At 38.9% G+C, this 22,365-nt stretch overlaps 1 protein-coding gene across 2 annotated transcripts in view; it reads right to left on the bottom strand.

Moving 5' to 3' along the window:
- Positions 1-2,047: 2,047 nt before the first annotated feature.
- PNPLA2 (patatin like phospholipase domain containing 2) overlaps positions 2,048-22,365 on the bottom strand; it is a 39,439-nt gene continuing 19,121 nt past the window's right edge. The window contains exons 3-10 of one of the 2 annotated variants that reach the window (XM_063437442.1): positions 18,621-18,853; positions 15,518-15,583; positions 12,696-12,905; positions 10,860-10,920; positions 9,422-9,592; positions 9,147-9,279; positions 8,208-8,330; positions 2,048-4,336 (exon numbers count right to left, since the gene is read on the bottom strand). In XM_063437442.1, the coding sequence (XP_063293512.1) occupies positions 4,069-4,336; positions 8,208-8,330; positions 9,147-9,279; positions 9,422-9,592; positions 10,860-10,920; positions 12,696-12,905; positions 15,518-15,583; positions 18,621-18,853 (1,265 nt within the window). In that variant the 3' untranslated portion in view covers positions 2,048-4,068. Of the gene's footprint in view, positions 4,337-8,154; positions 8,331-9,146; positions 9,280-9,421; positions 9,593-10,859; positions 10,921-12,695; positions 12,906-15,517; positions 15,584-18,620; positions 18,854-22,365 lie in introns of both variants that reach the window. The other variant, XM_063437443.1, reaches the window with a different exon arrangement.

The raw sequence follows: 22,365 nt of genomic DNA, 5'->3' as shown, positions 1-22,365 counted from the left end.
ATCAAACCGCAGAAAAAGTATTTAATAGTAAAAAGAAGAACAGTGCCCGGGGGATTCCATAAACTATAATCACTTCAATAAGAAGAAACAAAAGGAAAGCTAAATATAACAGTTTCAGGTATCTTGACCTTGTATGCTTTTTTTTTTTAATCCAAATCATATCACCTTGAGCCAGTCTTTTTTCTTTTTGCATTGTTTTCAGTTCATAACCTATAGAGGGCTGTCTGGTCATTAATTAGGACTGATGAACAACTCAAATCAGCTATGCAATAGCAGATGGATGTTTAGAACTGAAGTGTGGGATTTTAGCCGATGTCCAGTCAGATCTTAAAATATTACGTTTTAAATAGTCACTGTAGTGGTAGGCAGTGCTGCATGCTTATGAAACTCAAATATATGTCTTTAGTCAACGGATTTTAGGGTCAGGGTTATTCAGTAAAGTGTGATCTGTCAGTCAAAGTTAATTAGAATTTTAGGTAAAATAGTTTAACTGGAAACAGTCTCTAGTCAGCCGGGTTTTCAATTTGGCCATTTTGTCCTAGAATTTGAAATTAACTTTAAATTTCTGACAAATCAAATTTGCGTGAAGCACTAGGTTTGATTTGAGGTAGAACGTGGTTAATACCTTGTGAATGCAGGGCCCCGAAGGCAAACAGAGTTTGGTTCATTACCTAGGGATCACCCATGTTGAGGTATAACATTAACAAAAAAAATAAAACCCAAAGCAAGAGATACTGTAAATGTCGTACACAACTTAAAAACATATACTTAAGCAGAATATAATACAGAACTATATAATATAATAATCTACACAAATAAAAGTTTAATAAGTTAGCAATGAAAATAAAAGACAACCTGAGTTTATGCTGATTTAATGCAGGGTAATTGTTAAGTCTTGATTGGGAAAAAAAAAATCCTTAAAATGTCTGATGTCAATGGCACAAAATGGCCGACTCCGTTACCTGAAGTTGATATTGCTGATGCCCCCTTGACAAACTTTGAATAAAATGAACTGAATAGTTTCCCTGCAGTGGACAAGTTGAACCTTTGAATGAATAAATAATAAATGGAAAACTCAAATGAAAGCTTATGAAGCAAAATAGGTCTATGCCAATAGTTTGTTGAACTAGCAATAAAACTGACGAGTTATGTTTAATAAATGTCCCTGATCAATATAGCTTAAAAAGGACTGAGAAACATTTGCAGCACTATAGCCTTCTTGCACTAAAACATTCCTTATACTTGTTCTAGGCATTTTGCATAACCAAATAAAAACAAACAAGAAATGTTTTTATGCCCAGTAAGAGTTCTAGAGTAAGAGAGCCTATGGAATTATTAGGTATGCTACTGATTGCAAAGGCTGGCATTAAGATTATACAACCCTATGAGAGGCAGTAATGCCATTCCTTTTAAAAATATATAATTAATAACCTTAAAAGAGTAGTGCCTATATGTCTTCGTCTCATCATTTTAGAATAAATATGCTAAATTGCATTAACATTGGAGGGAAGGGGGCGAGGGGAGAGGGATAATGCAATATATATCAAACACACAGAAAAAGTACTGGGAACTCTGGGATAATTACAGAAACATGATTTCTCGAGTGTCTACACCCAAGAAGTTCTTCTCAAAGTCCAACTTGAGATATGCAGTTAATGCATAACAGTAACTTTTGTATTTGCACTGTGTGGAGTTTTATTGTGTTTGGTCTCATAATAAACAAGTCGATGTAAAACTAGAGGCCCCATCACTCTCAGCCAATATTATGGGGATTAAGTATGCTGCCACATCTTGTATAGTTTGCTATATTACGTATGTAACGTATTACTTGTCTTTCCCCAAAGGATCCAAAACAAACTAATGACTTACGGTAACCCTCTTTTTGTTAACAATGACATTTTCACTGTCCTTAAAATCACTTTCCTGTATTCCATAAAACAGATTCTGAACAGTAGAACATTTATTATGATTAAAGGAACACTCCAACAAGTAAAGTGCATTTTTTTTTAAGTCTTTTTTTTTTTTTTAAGATTATATTAAAGGGGGTGTGAGGGGGGAAGGGGGTGAGGGAGGAGTTAAACTTCCTTTACCTTTATTGCAATGCGAAGACATTCTCGCTGCAGGACAGTCGGCCTATGATGATATAATCAGTCCTGATGATCTTTGTTTAATCCAAAACTTCTCAAGGAAAAGGATAGGGACATAGGGCGCGCATGCACGCACTACAATGCTTCAAGGTTTCTCTAGGAGAAGCATTCGGCTTTGCTCTAAACTATAGTGTAAAGCAAATAAAGCAGGTAAAAATAAAACCACACTAAAGTGGTTTATTAAAAAGGGTTGATTTCTTTTGAAATCAGCACATTTATGACTTGAGCTTTGCAGGGGAGTGTTCCTTTAATCCCATCGCATTCACATGAACCCTTCATTTTCACTAGTTACTAAACACATTTCACGGCTTCCTTTGATCATGTAATGAAACATGTATTTACAGTGTAGCTGTCACAGCACACATTTAATGTAAGAGTACATTAAATCCCACCTGTATATTGTGTTTGTAGAATGGGAGAAACAACCGATTTATCTTCGAGGAATTGATTAAGACGTGGGATGGGACTTTTTATATAAATTATATATTCAATGCATATCGGGGCAATTTCAGTTAAAGTGAACCTGCCATGACCGATTATTGTTTAGAGCTCGGATGACCAAAAGGTAGCGGATGAATAACTACAACTACCATGATACATTGTCAGCCTTAAGACAGAAGAGTCACTTGCAGAGGTTCGCATTTTCTGCAGAGACCCTACACCCTGCCAATGTGATATTTTGCTTCTATGATGAACAGCGGTTGATATGTGACGTGCTTATATAATTACTTTCCTTTGTGCATTTTGCCACATGCGTGTTTTTAACATAAAGGAAAAAAAAAAGAAAGGAAAACCAAACAGCTGGTTTGCTGAAAAACAGTACGTGCCATTTTAAAATGTGAAAAATAATGGAAAATGTTACACATATTTTAAGAGCTTGTAGTACAGCAATATTATAGAATAATAGTATAGGTTTAGTCTGCCACACTGTGAACCTGCATTGAGCATTACTTAACACAATATTATAGAACTTTATAAATCAAAGAAAATGATGCACTTAATTTCCTTATCATTTTCAATTGTCTATAATCAACGTTTCAATAACCTTATCCATAAGTAAATTTTACTTTACCACAGCATTTTATATTTTTAGTAAGAACACACAGCACCATAACATTATTGTGAATATATAATGCAATATATCAAAAATAGACATATTTATGCAGAGTGCCATGGGGGAAAAAAATAGTTCTACAGGAGAAACAGGTTAACCTGGAGCAATGGTGCTATTAAGGAAAAAACATTGGCAGAAGCAGAGATAATAATTTACATTATTGCACATAATTACATAATACAGTTGAAGGTTTTGGCTCCTCACTAGTTTCATTTTGATGGTGTCCTAACATCAAAACTAAAATATAAATGTGTTTTTATCTTGCATTGTCTTCGTCTAAGTGAATGTCATCAGCTCTGAGCTATGTTGAACAGGCTGATCTTTAATTCTGTAAGGTAACAGTTTGTCAATAATTGAAATAGTGAAAAAAAAATCCCCAGAGTGCCCCAGTACTCAAGAGGTGGAAATCCTAACTGGTCCCACAAGGTCTTCAAATGAATATTCATAGTTTCTTACAGTGGTTTCAGAATCCTTGAAAAGCTCTTAAGAAAAAATTATTATTTAGGTATATATATTCCACAGGCATATTTACTATTGCAAGAGTTGTTGGGTCCACTACACCATGATCATCATGAGATGTTATAGGTAACACCGCCAACCCTTCCATCAGAACGTACGTCCAAAGAAGGCAGTTGCTACCTTAATAGACCCAAAATTGGCCATTGTCCTAGTTGTTCTCCTAAAGATGACATGTGCCATCTTGCTAGACTTGATTCAACTGAAATTTATGTATAAAACAGCCAACTATGGTTATTATAAGAGGTGTTCTAGGCCTCAGTCACTGAGATGAACAGCATAATTCCGATCTTAAGCCACCTCCACCATTATTAGGCTATCAGGGTCCATGGGAAGTTGAGGGAGTTCTGGCTCTTCATGATGGTACAGAGAAGCCTTCATGTTAAGATTAATGCAGAAGAGTCCAGGCATCAGTTGTCTTTGATATTCATCCCATTTTTGCATCAGGTCCATAAGAGAGGTGCTGCTTCTCACCCATCTGGGCAAAGACTCACTGGATCGAATGACGAAATTAACTGGTAGACTCTGAACTCGTCTCAGCTCCAGATGGTAATATAACCTTTATATATAAAATAAAATAAAGTAAAGAAATTTATTGGAAACGGACCTTAACATTCATCATTGTATGCAGGGACTGACAATTTATATCACAGATTCTCTAAATTATAATTACGTGAAACAAGCAGGGAGAGCAAGGGAACTCCTGGCACCGTAAGCACTACAGCACACTGGTGCTTTGAGTGTTCCTTCAATGTTCATCACATTACAGTTGCAGTATACTGAGCTAGTTATATAATTGAAGGATTGGTCCCTGACAAAATACAATAGTTGGGATGCACTGTTATGGACACCATACCCAATAGAATATATGTTTTCACCACTATACGCCCCCACAAATTGGACAGCTCTGTTTGAACAAGGTTTGCCTACACGTGAAATTTTGTTATGTACACTGAAATCCTGTAGTACAAGCAAACATTTGCAAAAAGATTTTCTCAGCTGAAGTGGTTTCATAAAAACTGGTTTTCCATGTGTTCATTTATGGGTGGACAGACTTGTTTGTCCACTAGCCAGTTTGAGGCAAACTTGTAATTACTTTTACAAAAGGTGGGAACAGCTAAGGATGATAATGACCAATAGTATAGCAAAGCTGGTCTACTGTATGTCACTAGCTATTACTGGCCATTAATGGAAAAGAACCTTCTGCCACGCGATGCAAAGATTAAAGATAATCCAATATTTGATGTACAGAATCAACCTGAAGCCTGGTAGGGGGATGGAGCTTTTTTCTTAAGTGTTATACTATGGTTTGTGCAATAAGAGGGACATCCGGAAAGCAAGAGTATCAACTCTACAGCAAAATAAATTCATTATGCCACTTCACTCCTAAAATGTTAGTTATAAGGAGCAAGAGATATGTGCCTCAATATCCATTGTTCATTTGCAATCATTCACAAAGCTTTGTATTCCCAACACTCAAGTGCTCGATATTTATTAGTTAAAGGAACACTAAGGAGCCCGAAGGCATTATGCAAAGTAAATTATAATTAATGTATTTAAATGTAGTGACCTAAACTCTTTAGCCATGTAATTGCTTGGGAGTTTCTCTAAATAAACAAATTGCCATACTTAGCCTACCTGACGTAAAACACCCTATTACACTAATCCCTTTTCATTTTATCTTGTTCAAGCTGTATGTAATCAACATTTGGGCCAAATATCTGAATTATAGATTTTTGATTATTTTTTCAGATCAGTTATTGTAACCTTAAAGTTAAACTTTACTTTGAATTTTCACTTTGTGAATAACCCTGTCAGAGTCGCATGACATCCCAAAATGCTTTGCACACAGTCAAGCAACAAGGTATTGTGGGATGCCAGGTTTAGAATACAGGGGACAAAATGGATACACAGCGCACACGTTCTATTCTATTGTTTTTAATCTAGACAGCTGCTGGTCATATCACAACTATAAACGCAGAGATTGCACTCTGATAAAATGCCTGAAGAAATCATAATGCGGTTACCCAAAAGGAATGAAGCCGTAGGTGTATCTCACAGATGGCACTCTATAATGTTTACTTAACACATTCACAGAACGTTGATATATGGAGTAAGATACAGTTGATGTGTATATACATATTATGTAATATGTTGACTTTATCGGTCTCTCCGTACAGTGATCTTGTAGTTGAAACAATATAAGATTAGTCTCAATACGTCACATTCACTTTAGTTTTAGATATTCCGTTGAATCATAAAGGTTTCATTAAATCTGAGAAGAATTTGATAAATTGTAGAAAATAATGCTAAAATTGTGGTAACTGTCTCTTTAAGATTACACTTTATGCCAAGAAGGGCGGCTAATAAAATAGGCTGCACTTCTATAGCAGATCTGATCCATTAGTACATATTTTAGAAATCTCTATAGTTTTGCAGTGATTCTGCCATATATGGCGTCAATAAAGAGAACATTTACTGCAAACGCTACTGGTGTACCGGTTTGCATGGACTTGGAGCTCACGAACTAGGTTATCGGAGGGGACTGATCACAATTCCCGAGTGCAGCACTATTTTGCTGCTATAATAGACATTTTAAGCGTTTGCTTCTGTAGGTCTTTTTGATGGAAATGTTGCAAAATACATAAATCTTATGGGTTACTTAAATGTAATGTGACAAAATATGTAGATTAGGTTTTATAAATATGTCGGTCTCTGAGTAAAAACCACAAATTAAGTGAAAATGTGAGTCTAGAGCACCCCTTAGATCAGAGATTGCCAACATATAGATTAAAGTCATCACAGTGGAGAGCTATAGTTCGCAAAGTGATCTAAAAATAGTGCATTTGTGCAAATGTTTGTGCAAACACCTTTATACACACATAACACCCAACAAATCACTTTGGGTATTTCTCTTTAGCGTAGCACAGCCTAGTGGAGGATTTTGGAAGTACAGCATTTTTGCATCTTCCTTCCCTGCTAATGTATTTGGATAATCTATACAAATTAATTAGGAATTCGGGTTTCTATGGAATGATTTCTGATAGAGGAACCAACACTTAAAATTACACTGCTGAATAAATTATTGTAAATCTCTTTATGTGATGTTCCATTTTCTTTTTAAATGTATTTTAAACATTGACATCAGAATCCTGATCAGGCCTGTCAGTATTAGGGCACACACTGCACTGGAACTGGTTTTCTGTTCCTCCTAATATATGTAATATGTTCATTGACAGAAAAGAGATTGTGGAAAGTTGTTTTTGTGGAATGAGTGCACCTTGGTATAAATGGTTGAGTTGGAGGAAATTTCAGTTTCACAGATCAGACTGCATTAAAAGGAACAGTCCAAGCCAGGCGTGTCCTGATGCACACATGATAAAACGTCAAACCGTTTTAGAACTGTATGACTTCTTACCTGGGTTACTCCAAGTAATGCTCCCCACTCTCCGCCTCCACTACCTCAGTCTGAGAGCCAGATGCTCCTAAGCAAGAGTTTGTTAGGTCTCTTTGTAAGTGAAGCCCTGCAGTGTAAGGCTAGCTCATTGGCTGGGAATATCAGCTGATTGTTTTCAACCAATGAGCTCAGACCTGCACCACTGGTTTTATCTCCGAGAGAAAGAGAGCTTCCACTTCTCAGACTAATGTAGTGGAGGTGGGGAAAATCATTGCGGACTCTAGGAAGGAATTCAAACCGTTCTAAAAACTGTTTGACTTTTTACAATTGTGGGGTACCAGGACACTCCAGGCACCACAAGCACTACAGAATGATGCAGTGATCATGATGCTTGGGGTGCTCATTTAAAGGAACACTAGTCACCAGAACAACTACAGCTTAATGTCGTTGTTTTGGTGAGTATAGCCAGTTCCTGCATGCATTTTAAATTCAGTGTTTACATTGCTCCCGAAGGGACACCTCCAGTGGCAGTCACTCAGATGGCCACTAGAGGTGCTTCCTGGGTCAGTGCTGCACAACGTGAACATTCCCCATAGAGATGCATTTATGCAATGCATCTCTATTGAAGAGATGCTGATTGGCGAACGTGGCATTTGGCTCCGGACCTAACCTGCCTCAGAATAAGAAAGCATTGGATTGGTTTAGATCGTCAAGGAGAAGGGTAAGGGGCGGGGTCAAATTCAGCAAAACCATGTGGCGCTGTAATAATGTTTTTATTTTTGAGGTTTTTATCCCATTTAAGGGATCTAAAGACGTTTCAATTCCTGACACTATAGTGTTTCCTTAATTTTGCTGCAGCACGCTATCAATTCATTAAGGATAAAAGGTTTAAATAACAGAAAATGACAAAAATAAATGTATTATATAAACTCTATAGTGATAAAAACAATACTAAACAATGTACTTATAAAGATTTTTACCAGAAGTAATACATTGAGCTTGCTCTTGTTTTCGAGTAAGTCCAGGATTGTACCTTGCTGATATGTTGCTCCCTACACTTGTCATGGCCTTCCTCAGGATGAAGTGACAAACTTTCCGCGTGTGATCTTTTAACCAGCGTATGTCTTCAGGAATGTCAGGAAGCCACTCCAGCAGTCTGGGTCAAACAAGGATATAGTGGAAAAAAATACAGTCAGTACATTTAAATGTGGATTAGTGAAACATTCCAGCAATGCATACAGTTTCAATTGGGCTCTTGAAAGGTTACATTGATCACCAATCTCTGCTGGTGGGAATATATCTTGATATACTTGATGGTACGTGGGGGGTGGTTGACATGAAGGGAAGGGACTAATCTGAATAATATGGGTTACTTTTTTTCCCCCCTTTCTAATAAATACAAAAGTAATTTAAGGAAAAACATTAATATGCTTTCTAATACAGCTTGCTTTTATGACTTCTCAAAAATACAGTTTAATGTATTATAAAATAATAATTAAAAAAAAAAAATTTCAAATTAAATTAATTTAGAGTATTATGTGCACACAAAAAAAAAAGTGGTGTTGAATGCGTGGAAAATGTGCAAATTCAGTTTTGACAGGAAATTCATATTTAAAGGAAGTCAAGCTGATTGGGCTATGGGAGCCAACAGGTAGATCTCCAGTGAATGACTGGGTTTAAGTTACTGTAGAATCATATGAGCTGTAGTATAACAAAATCTGCATCAGAAATGCTGATTATATTGAATAGGGAGAGGAAACAGACTGAAATGTTTTCAGAATTTTCCCTTGAACAAGTGACAAGGACATTGATGCTGGTATCACTTTCTTATTCTAGTTCAAAACAAGGGAACCAAGAAATGTTAAATTAGAAGGACCCGGAGAGATCTTTTTCACTCTCTCACTTGTCATAAGTATTTAATTAATTACTTCATGAATTCCTTCTTTTGAGAATGTTTAGCTTTGTTCCTTACCGAACTGCGAAGGATACGGCAGATTCCAGAGGCAGAGTATACGGAAGCATCATGACTGATGCCAAGCGAACAGGTAGGAGGTTGGTTATCGAGAGATACATGCTGCGCTTCTCAGTGCAGGCTTCTAGGAGAGCTGATGGAGAGAGAGATAGAGAGTGCATATGACATCTGCTGGCTTAAGGTGGAACAGCAAGTAGTTGGCAGCTGTTAATAATAGATTACTCCGGGGCGTCCAAGGATTTCCCACCCTTAAAGGCACATTCTGAGTTACTCACCCTGGTTAAGTCTCTGTGGCAGGTGCTCAAATATATGATCCTCAGCTGCCTCTACTACCACACTCTCTGATGGTCGCTCCTCCTCATCATTGCTTTCTTCATTCTCATTGGGTTGAATTTCAGGAGCAGGAAGTGCAAGTGATCTCATAGGTTGTGGTCGGTTTAGAAGCCCTGTCAATGGAACAAAGTTTAATTTTCAATTACTTTGGTAGAGTACAAATATTACCTATTATTCAACATAATCAGTATCTATCATTATTATCCGCTATAAACAATGTAACAGAAATACTTTGCAAAGGGTGTGTTTCAGAGAAGTGGATGCAATGTGTGTACAGTGAATGTAGTTTGTTCGTGTATGTATCGTGAAAGATGCGCGTGTATGTACAGAGAATGTAGTGTGTGAATATAGTGGATGCAGTGTGCATGTATGTATAGAAAATGTAGTGTGTGAATATAGTGGATGCAGTGTGCATGTATGTATAGAAAATGTAGTGTGTGAATATAGTGGATGCAGTGTGCATGTATGTATAGTGAATGTAGTGTGTGCACGTGTATGTATAGAGAATGTAGTTTGTGGATATAGGGGATGTAGTGTGTATAGTGGATGCAATGTGCGTGTATGTATAGTGAATGCAGTGTGTGTACATATGCGAGTCTGTGGCAAAGGAAAGGGGATGTGCTCTGTAATGGGTTGAGAAATGAAAAGTGACAGATAAACTTCACAATCACACAGGGAAGATGTGTTACTGAAGGACACAATGTCTTTATTACGGCTGTGTGTGATTATTCAGTTGTATTCCCCTACTTCCTGTAGCTTACAAATGCTTAAAATGACGTGATAATAGCATGCCATTAACCCTAGAATGCACCCGCTCTATAGAATTATATTAAATAAAAGGCATGCTGATTAAGCATTATAATTAAATTAATGGAACTGGAGTCAGCAAATACAGATTCTTTTAAAAGTCTTGGTCTAAATGTACAACATTTATTATTTTATTTATTTTTCACACACATCAATACCCTATAATGACAACGCAAAAAACACAATTTGACACTATTGCAAATATGTGAAACAGAAAACAAAACCTGAAATATGACATTGACAAATACTCAAACCCTCAAATCAGTACTCAGTTGAAGCACATTGGGCCACTATTACAGCATTAAGAGGTATTGAGTGTAGAGTGATGTGGAAAAAAATAAACAACTGCAGCATATGGCTGTAAAAAAATATGAAGTGGTCTGAATACTTTTAAAGGCACCACATGCGCACACACGCACGATAAGCCATATTAGTCCATTACACAAGATGCCAAAAAACCTGAGTCTTGCAGTATGCAATGATACCTTTTATATTGGACTAAAATACTACTTAAACGATAAGCTTTCAAGAGTTTTACATATATACACACACACACACACACATCTGTATTACCATTTCTTTTTAAGAAATTAAGAGCATCTCTGTATCCCTGTTTGCACATGTCTTTCAATACCTGTAAGGGGAGGGGAGAAGAAAAAGAATAAAAATTAAAAAAAAAAAAAGTTAAAACTAAAATGTTCTAAACATAACAAAATGTCTCTTTATTCTTTGTCATAAATGGTGTGTGACATGTTTTTTTTTTATTATCACCACACTAACTGTCTCCTACAGCACCTAAGCTCTCCTGTCAAAAAATAAAATAAAAAAAATGTTGTGGCAGTATACCCTTTTGAGGATGGGTTACTACAGCCTGTGGTCGCTCCTTCCTAGTTGTGCCCAGCCCTAGAGTGATTATAGCTGCTAACCAGTAACTATAGTCACTTGCAGAATGGAAATCGTGGTATAATCCAGACACTAGTGGAGACTTCGTGAAGGGTGAACAAGAACTCTTTTGTTGACAAGATACACCGTATTTATGCACAGACCCCCACAGGGGGTCTCCACTTACAACAATACAAAACACAAGCCCACCTTGGTGTCGCTGTGTCTGGAAGATCATGGCATCTCCCGGACACAGGAAGCCGACCACACAAAAACCCCATAAATACAGTAACACACCTACACATACATCCCCAAATAGCTCCTGGTCCCAGTTATGATCCCAAGCTATTCGATGTACAGACCCCGAGAAATTGTCGTACAAAGTCTGGGCTTGAGGCTCTGTACTTACCCAAAAATAGCTCAACTGAATCACTTGGTTTCGCCAGTGGATTCAAATTTGTGCCTAAACCATGCGGCAGCCAATCAGGAAAAAGGGTGCAAAGTAATTTGCACCAATTGGCACTCAGGGAGGAGAGGTGTCCCGCCGGCCAATAGGGAGAAAGGGAGCGAAATCAACTTGCACCAATCGGTGCTTGGGGAGGGGATGGCACTCAGTGACAGCGTTCCGTCACAGCGTTCCGTCACAAATGGATAATGAAATAATACGTTGATGTCCAGAACAGGTCTATGAAATGTTCCCATAACACACACTTCAACATGTGTGTTAGAAAATATATGTGTATATATATATATATACACACACAAATCCAAATAGGTTATGGTGGAGGAAAATTGTGATTGAAAACCCCTTCCATCTGAAGTCTGTGGATAGTTAATACAATGTTAAACAAAAATCTGCACACCAGTCAAGCCATAAGACTTGCTATTCCCACAGAAATCCCAAATCTGCAGTGATGTTACAACCGCAAAGGATTCTGGGTGGGCATATGCAAATTAGTTTAACAAAGAATCACATTTTTCCCTCATTCAATTTTAAACATGGATTCCTTTTAATCTCTGTTTGCAGTATAGAACTGCTTGGAACACAATTTAGGAAAAGATGCAAAACCAGTGAACCACTCATGGACAGCTGTTTCATGGTTAATGCAAATCATCAGCATGAGGTTGGTTACTGGTTTGCTTATTGAGGCTTGGGAAGCAAAATCCAAATAGGTTATGGTGGGGATATACACACACACACACACACACACATATACTGTACCCATGCCTTGGGGCTGTACTAAGAATACGGTCTACATTGTAAGGTATAGAGTTAAACTGTGTATTATGGGGGCTCCCCTTCGCTGGAAAGTTTGCCAATTGAAATAACAGGTCGCTAGGTATATTTTAGATAAAACAGACAAAAAATAATGTAACAATTAAACAGAAATGAAAAATGGGAGGCTTTTCAGCACCCAACAATCTTCATCCAGCCAGCAGGACTGACCATTTTTCAAATCACTTAAGATCTCTTTTTAGCATAATACCCTATATTGCCAATCAAATGTACTCGTCATTAACCATTACCTCGGGCTCAGGTGGGAATAAAGCCTTTGATAGCCGGTACAGATTGGACAGGTTAAACTGGATGCTGGTGTTGGTAACACGGAGCTCATGAATATTGGTGCTCCCATCTCTGGGACAAATGTCACTTTCCCCAGAAAAGGGGGACACTGTGATGGTGTTTTTCAGTTCATACTGGGGTAGATTGTCCGAAATACCTCCGTCCACATACCTCTGAGAATGAGAAAGAAGGGGGTCATTACTCAATATTTAACGACAAAGATAAATACAAATGTAACATTTTACTGCTTAATATATTTCACAACAGAGTGGGTCTGTAACCTTCTAACTGTTGACAATTTGATAAAAGTTACATTTCATTTTTATTTTATTTTTTTATTAAAAGGATTAGAACATTCATAAAATACTGGAAGATTAAATTGGTTTTACATGGCTCATGGTTTAATATCTGGTGCCCCTATCAGATAAAACATACCATTCTAAAATATTTTATTCGATTTACATAATTCCTAGTTTTACATACTTTACATCATTATTGTGATCCTTTATTTTTTTTCCTCTATTACGTATATTATAGCAAGGACTATTTAGGCGCTGCATCTCCCCCTTGTTTTTACCCAGTTTCCTTGATCGGAATAGAGAGACTCCGTACTTTGTGCTAAGGCTGCCATTGGAGCTGTAATCAATTGACTTGAGCGCTGAATTATAATTGTATGTTATTTTATCCATTTTATATTGTTACTTATTTTTATCATTGAAGTACTTTTTTATTGGACCGCTTTCTGCTGCTGCTGAATTTCTGAGCTATATCCATGGTGGGGATAATACCACCTAAGCACATTGGAGTGAGCAAACCATACTTCGAGATAGAGAATATATATATTAATATATATATATATTCTCTCTCTCTCTCTCTCTCTCTCTCAACTGAGAACTACCATTTACACCTGTATCCTTGAGTGGGGATCGTACAACTTCACACGCTTCCCTTGGAGCCATATCTAAGGCTCCATCAAATGTGAGTGCACCTTTTATATATATATATATATATATATATATATATATATATATATATATATATATACATACATATACACACACAACTAACCTTGTTCCATAGCTCTACATACTTCACCATATACAATTTTTTTTTATCTCTTTATGAGGATACCTCCCACCGCCACAAGCATATTAAGAATTCTACTCACACTTCATCCTTGGGCGGGGATAATTCCGCCCAGGCGCAGAAGTTGGAGCTGCACTGAAGCTCCTGAAAAGTGAGAGTGTGCAATTTTTTATTCTATTTACAACATTCCTAGTTTTAAATACATGACTATTGTGTTCCTTTAGTTTTTTTTTTTTCTATTACATATATTTTACCGAGGGCTATTTAGGCGCTGCACCTCCCCCTTGTTTTTAGCCATTCTTTCTAAATACTACGTCTTTTATTGTGAGCAGCGGGTGATAATTTGAGTTAACTTAGATATAAATAACAGGTTCTCGTCAAATACATTGGGAGTACAGCAATAAGAGACGATTATAATATTAAAAATTATTAAATACATTTTTTTTTTTTTTTTTTAAGTAAAGAACATTATAAATACAATTACAAAAACGTACTATTTCCATATCGAACATATTAACACACACACCTCTAGATTTATATTGAATATAAGCAGCTGGTAAACAACTAGAACGGAGAGAAGAAAAAAAAAAGAAGTCTACTTCATTCCAGTGTAAATAACCAATAGTGACAGCTCTAAAGCCTGAGAACTAGTGACAGAGGTCACTTGTCATATCTCATCTCATCTCCCGAGCCAGGAACCATTAACAAAGGGAATTTAAAGAAGAGGAAATGCCAAAAAGCATGTTCAATCAGGCTGCGCACTCATTTATTATACATGGCGATTCTCTCAAAATATTGCAGGGCTTTACGCATGCAAGGTATTCATTTGTAATTGTATGAGAGAAACAGGATGGGAACACCCTGTGCTAAAGTAAAGTTACATGGTTTGTAAAACATCATATTAAATCTTTCCCACAGTGGACGACCAGGGAAAGTGTGATGCTCCCTCCTTAACCAGAGCGGGAGGGGGGGGTGGGGGGGCGGGGAAATACATTATTATATATATTATACACACACACACTGCCTCCCCTATCTCATACTACATCCTCTACACACGACATCACCAGCACACACAATGTATCCCCAGCAAAAACACACACTCTCTACAGCCCCTAGACACACATACTACACCACAAACACAAAACAAGCAGATCTTTTTGCACACACTACATCACAAACAGCCCCTAAACGCATTTACAATACCGTTCTCTGCCCCTGTCCCACTTTGTCCTCTTGCATCCCAATATTAGAAGCACCAGAACCAAGTAACCTGGGGTTCTCAGTTATATTACAGTGGAACTTCAGGATATGAACATACAGTTGTGACAGAGCTGTGGAGCACAGTTATACACTACTATGAACATTACAATAAGATTTTGTGCTTGTCTGTGTGTGTGTCGGATCTAGGCCTGCGTGTACCTGTATGTGCTTGTCTTTGCCTGCGCGTATTCTTGTGCATGTATGTATGTGTGTGTGCATGCGTGTGGTGTAAGTTTTATATATTTTTTACAAATATTTTTAATAAGCCTCTTTGTAATGCTATACAAATAATGTACCAAATCCAGCCTGTCCCTTTAATATCTTGCATATTTACTATTAACCACAATATCGTGCCTTGCAGATAAACCTCAATCTTTGGAAAAAAAATACCTACTGAATGCACATTTATAGTATATGTCTATTGAATGTTTATACTTACAACACCTTGCAGGCATGGAGGGATGAGTCCACAATATACAGGTATGAAAGTACTGCAGACGCAGGCCTGAAAAAAAAACACAGAAAATATCAAGTCAGCTATATATTAAAAAGGACAGACTGGGGGGCGTGGCCGACCAAGAGACTGAGCGGACGCCTAAGTGAGAGGCTCCGTATCGAACCACAGCAAAAACGCAAATTTGGCCGTAAAAAACAAAAGTAACCGGATAGAAACATCACCCCCCACCGGAGAGAACAATGGGGCGCAAAAAACGGAAAGCTCCGCGCGCAGAGACGACCCGACTGCCCGATATTCGGCTCTCCTTCGAAAGGCCCATACCGCGGCTGCAAGCCAAGATGGCGCCCGAGGCCAGAGTGGAAAACACACTATCGGAAGATTCTCCAGAGGAAGAAGAGCCCTCCACACCGCAACGGTCAGGCGGAGATTCCACTGCATCAGAGTCTGATGAAGACTCAGCACCCTCCACGAAGGGGGATATAAAGAAACTCCTGCAAGACCTCAGGAGAGTGTGGAAAGAGGACCTGAAAGTGGTCCAGGCTGAGGTGGGAACAGTCCACACCAAAGTCCGAGCTCTGGAAGAGAGAGAGGGTGCCAGAGATGCACAATTACAAGAGACCGTGGCAAAAATGGGGGACCTAACCGCACAGGTACAGAAACTGAACCGCAATGTGACAGTGCTGGAAACTCGACATAGGCGCAGGAACATTAGACTCAGGGGGATACCGGAGGCGATTGGTAACGAGAGGCTACTACCATATGCTCAGAGCCTCATAGACACCCTGGGAATTGAAGGGGGAGCTACCCAGCCGCTCATAACCTCGGCATTTAGAGTCCGCAAATCCCCAGCAGCACCAGAAGGGACCACCAGGGATGTCATAGCGGTAACACGCGACATAAGTGCCAGAAATGCAATCAGGAGCCGCTCCAGAACGCAGGGGGCCATAGAATTCGATGGCAGCAGCATAGCCATCTATGGAGACATTCCATTCTCCGTACTGGTGGAGAAACGGAAACTAGCACCGGTGGCCAGGAAACTTAGAGATTACTCCATAAAGTACCGATGGGGAATGGAGGGGTCCCTAGAAGTGACAGTGGGGGACACATCCCACACCCTGACGTCAACAGATGACCCCGAGGCATTCTACAAAATTCTGGGACTGCAGCCCCGGTCCACAACAGAGCCACCCTCCAAGCGCCACCAAGCGGGCGGATCAAAGATCAGCCCCAGCAAAGTGCAGAGTCTGAACAGACCAGAAGGAGGAAGAGCCTCAGGACGCTGGACCCCAGACGCCACAGCATACAAAGCAAACCAATCTCACCCGAACAACAGACAGAGAGGCTATAACGATACCTAGGACAGTATGAGCCCAGATAGCCACCTGAGCCCACAGAGACTTATGCCCTTGTCCGATAGCTACTGGGAGACCCCACGGCATGCTTCCCGGGAGGCTGCCCCAGGACAGTAACTGATTAATGGACACATGCATATTGTTTTCTTAGACAATATTGTTTTCTTATACAATGGAAATGATGTATATCACATAAGATAACTCAATAAAAAATATAAATTGTGAAAAAAAAAAAAAAGGACAGACTGTATTTGTAATGTTTGACTGCCATAAAACAGCACATGTATATTCTGCAAAAACTGTACCACAAGCTCTAACTCCCTGTTTTCTTTTCTGTAGCCCCACCACATAAAACAAAAAAAAAAAAACTTTCAAAATAAAGAATTTATAAAGAATAAATAAAAAAAAGACAGACACAATATACCCAAGTGTTGATATCTATCACCAGGATCTGTACTACACGATCCTAATAAAGTTTTCAAATCCATAAAAGAAGTTCCCATTTTGACTGAACTGATTTTTCACTCTTTGTTAGTATCAAATTGGGCATTTACAGCACGGATGCCAATTGCAAAATTTTGAGATGGAGCCATTATTATCTACAGCAGCTTCCAGAGAAAGCCAAGCATAACTTGGCAATGGATACAATCAACACAGAAGAGAACTGTTCAAAACATAGAACGCATTGGTCAACTTTGTGGAATTACCAAGCCTGTGGCAACTTCAAAAAAATAAATCTCCTCTAGCCAATGGAGTTTTCAATGGAATAATAATCAATGTTAAGATCTTTTAGAAAACACAACTATATGTTTCTTAAGGACAAGTGACATTCATGGACATAAAGATGCTCAGGTGGGTGCAGAGCCTATAAACATATGGTACCCTGCTGCAGCTAAATGAGTAGGACATTCCGGGTCAGATTAGGTTCTCTACGGACCTCATACTTGGGAAGGCATAGATATCATCATCCTTAACGGACTTATATTTATCACGTACACCTTGCATCCAGCATTATCCTTGCGTTATTAGCCTGGTTCACACTGGACACTCTACACACTCGCCTTTTATTTTGATGCAAGTGCATTTTCATTTGTTTATGCCACATCCTCGATAATCCAGATGCATCATTTATTGATGCCACTATGGCAGGATTGGGTCCTGTCGCATTTGACATAACTGTCCTAGGCTTGATGGTCTTCAAGATCATTGCCGGTTTGTGGTCCTTACCATCTTGTTCTATTTTTGCTGTGTTATAATGTTCCTGAATTCCATTTTTCTGATCAGGCTTATTCATTGACCTATCCTTGCTTGCTGCCTGCCCTGACCTAGGCTAATTTGACTTGCCTGTTTTTCCGGAGTTCTGACCTTGAATTATTTACAGGTTTGTAAACCTTACAACTTGTGGTGTATTTCATTCATGTTAAGTCCAGCCACAAAAAGGTTGGATAATACTCCTTTCTATATTGTCTAAAACTGCAGTTAGGAATTGTAATACTTGCCTAGCACCATAACAATATTATTACTCTGCATTATTGTGAACGTAATTTTGGTAGTAATGTTTAATTTACATGAATATAGGTTCCAATAATTTAACACATATTCATAATTCATTTGTAATAAACCATTATAAAGAAAATAAAATAATAAATAAATAAAAACTAAATCTATATTATAAAACTATCAGGGAGGTCTGATTTTATCAATTCTATTTTCAATTTCCCTTCGCTCAGTACCTGTATGAGCTCTTCCTTTGTGTTGAACTGTGACAGTAGAACATTCTCCCCATCAGATACGCGAGTTAGAGATATCCCAAGCCGCCCCGTGGCATGAATGTGTGCGTCATCTGGAAGGGTTTTGTACAGACAGCTCCGGATTATCTTAACTAGGTTAAAGGATGGGTGTAGAGGCCCCAAGAACCGCTTTCTGGCCTCTTTGGATACCTCGATGATGTTTGCTCCAGATTCACCTGCAAAAAATTATGTAAAATTGCGTTAGTCATATTATCCCTTAAACCGTTGTACCGAAAATATTGATATGGTACAGTATATAAATAACCATGAACCAAGTATTATGGATAAAGACCTTAAAAACATCAAACCCACCAAGATGGCATAATTTTCCCTTAATACGCACGTTAACGCACCTTTTAAATTGAATGTATAATTTATTTTTACTGGGGTTAATGCTACAGTTCCTGAAGTCTTGGGGTCATACAAAGAGGACATTCGTTCCAAGTTTCAGGCTTGACGAAGATCCCATCTGGGGTTTAACCCCTTCTTGGGTAGGAACTTTGATGGAATAAACTGACTATTCTCATGAAACAGGGTTCATGGGTTTTTGATAACATTTAGTGGCCTGAAATTCGTGAATATCACCCCAGTGCAGATGCTACCATTATCAAGTCAGGCTCTCTTTCGATAGAGATATACTAGCAGAGGGCAGGAGACACAATTGCATCATTTCCCCCCCCCAAATATCATTATTGGGATAGGTCCAAATTACTGCCACAGAGAGATCTGTGACCACGTCCTGCATGGTGTTAGACACATCATACACTACCACAGAATCATGTACAAATGACATCACTCACCAAGTCGTATAATGGCATTGAAAACATGATGTGCTTACTGAAATGACATCATGCAATGTATAGACAGATCATGATTACCTATACACACTCATCCTCACACAGAACACATACAATTAAGTGTAACAAACAAACTAATTGCATAACTATGCAAAATATTTGGTTACCTAATCACATCAATATACTCCACCAACTAAAATAGGTGTCAATAAACAAAATCTACCATTCTACTGCAAAACACATGCAAACTTGGAGATTGATACTGTTAATATATACAAATTTACTAAAGGCTTTCACAGTTGGCTCATGACGCTCTCCATTATATAAAAGTATCAATATTATTATTATTAATTTATTATTTATATAGCGCCATCAAATTCCGTAGCGCTGTACAATTAGAAGTGGAAAGCATGGTTAAATTAATTGGAGCTGGAATAAGTTTTGAACGTGCCAAAAAGAAGTGTTTTTTTCTTTTCTCAACAGCCATAAAAAAGCCATTATGAAATTCTATGCCACATGAAAGAACAGGCCTGGGCTTGTTCAAAAGAGAACCAGGCCGAAGGCCAAAAGTACAGAGATGAAGGAGTGCGCTTTCCCTAAATTTTTGTATCAAACACAGAGAATTCCACTGTATTTGTTTCCTAGGCAAAAATGTGACTTTTTTCACAATTCGCCCCTTGGTATTTGTGGGCCTACCCTGGAGTAAAGTGCTGTCAACAGTCTAATGAACATTTAGAAAAAAAATAATAAAAAAAAATAATAAAAAAAAACACGTTTTCCATCAAATTTCACCCATGCTCTCGAATCTGAAGTACAGAACTTTAACAATATATTTAGTTTTTTTGACGGTTTTCCTAGGGAGCTCTGCAAAAATAAAAAATATAGAAAATAAGGGACAACGATAAGTGTGAACTTGGCATAAAACGTTAAAACTTATGACCTCTGTCCTGGCCAACTGCACTATGCAACGTTACAAGTTCATAAATAAAATGATGTTATCCTTTAACCAGCACAAAGGCAGCAAAATATAAAAACTTACCACACGGATTCATTATTTTTACTGCCGCATAAAGCCACTAGGTCATCAATTTATGTATAATGGCTATTTGGAATAACTGGTAATACAGCTGTTTATATATTCTGTATTGTCCTTTAGAGCTTGAAAACTAAATACAAAAGAAAAGAATAGTTGGGCCACTCAAATTAATGAAGTTACTAATATCTTATGAATTACAGGAGCGATGACCCTGTGAAAATGTGGTGCACACAAACTCAAGGATTTGAAGTTACTATAGATTTCAAAACGTCATCCAAATAGAAAATCTGACATTCTACTTTAAAATCATTAAAACAATAAAAAAATAAAAAAAATTTAATTTGAATTCTTAAAATGTTCATAAAAATAAAATTAAAATATTCTGGTTATGAAAACTCCACTACATTTCCTTGTTGAGATATAAAAAAGCATTTACTTCAACATTTCTTTATCACTAGTAAATACAGAAAGTAACGTTGTCCAAGAAACGTGTGGGAACGTACACTACAAATGATACACCCAATTCCCAGGAATACGCTCCAGGTGATTATTGTTAGTTAGTAAAAAAACACTTTGTAACGCAAATGCTCTATTTCCGTTAATTACATTTTTTACAACGGGACCATTTGGGCTAGCTGAGATACAGAGCAGACGTGCATGTGGATAGCTCCGGCTCCAAACCCCAAAAAAGAAGCTTTTTAATAAATAGACCACCTCGGAAAAGAGCCCCAAATCGCCTCACTGCCTTCCAAAGTGCAATGGGGAGAAAACATAAGGAAAAAGCCAGCCCAGAGAGCGCAACTCACCCCGGTATAAGAATCTCCTTTGACCGGTCACAGGCCCGCAACAAAATGGCGCCAAACAGGCCATGTGGCTCCAGCGACTCCATAGATTCCATAGATGAAGAGGACTTGCCCCGACCTACCAGTGGAGTACACCTACAGGCAGATTCGGACTCTGACGCCTCTCCCTCCACGAAAGGAGACATAAAGAAACTCCTCCAAGACCTAAGAGCAGTGTGGAAGGCAGACCTGGCAGGTGCAGGTGGAGGTTGGCGGGCTGCGGCAGCGGAATCACAGCAGCGGAATCCAGAGAGAAAACCCAGGAACAGCGCCAGACCGACACCCAATCCCAGGTGGAAGCCCTTGCACAACAGGTCCAAAACCTATCACGTACGGTGGCATCGCTGGAGGCGAGACACCGTAGGAGGAATGTCCGGATCCGGGGAGCACCAGAAACAGTGAACCCAGATACCCTACTGGACTTCGCCCACAAGGTGACACAGGCAATGGGGGTCAAACGAGCAGGAGACTCACCGCTATTTGTGGCGGCCTTTAGGATAAGGAAGGCTCCGACCGCCCCAGCGGATGCACCTAGGGACATAATCGCAGTAACCCGGGACACAACAGTAAAATCGGCCATCATGGCCTGCTCCAGGAAGAGCCCCAGTGTACAAGTAGATGCCAACAAGATAACGGTATATGCGGACTTACCATTCTCAGTGCTCTTGGCCAGACGCACGTTCCTGCCCATCACCAGGCTCCTGAGGGAGCACGGCGTCAGGTACCGATGGGGAGTCCTGGGAACCCTGGTTGTGCCACGGGGGGGAGGAGATCCACGTCCTATTGGCCACTGAGGACCCAGCAGACTTTCTGCAGCAACTTCAGCAGCCCCCTCAACCCACTCAACCCTTAACACAACAGAGGGTCAGAGTCCAGAGACCCATGGCGATCAAGCTGCCAGAAGATGGGGACACTGGGATGAGAGAAGGCGGAGACGCTCCCAGGCTGATGAACCCCTTATAACGCTGATCAGAGAGCTCTAAATGTTTCTACCTGACAACAGTTGATAGTTA

The sequence above is a fragment of the Pelobates fuscus genome, chromosome 12 (genome assembly GCF_036172605.1).
Source record: "Pelobates fuscus isolate aPelFus1 chromosome 12, aPelFus1.pri, whole genome shotgun sequence".
Classification (NCBI taxonomy): domain Eukaryota; kingdom Metazoa; phylum Chordata; class Amphibia; order Anura; family Pelobatidae; genus Pelobates; species Pelobates fuscus.
Note: the sequence above shows the minus strand (reverse complement) of the source record. Positions and strands in the feature narration are given on the sequence as shown.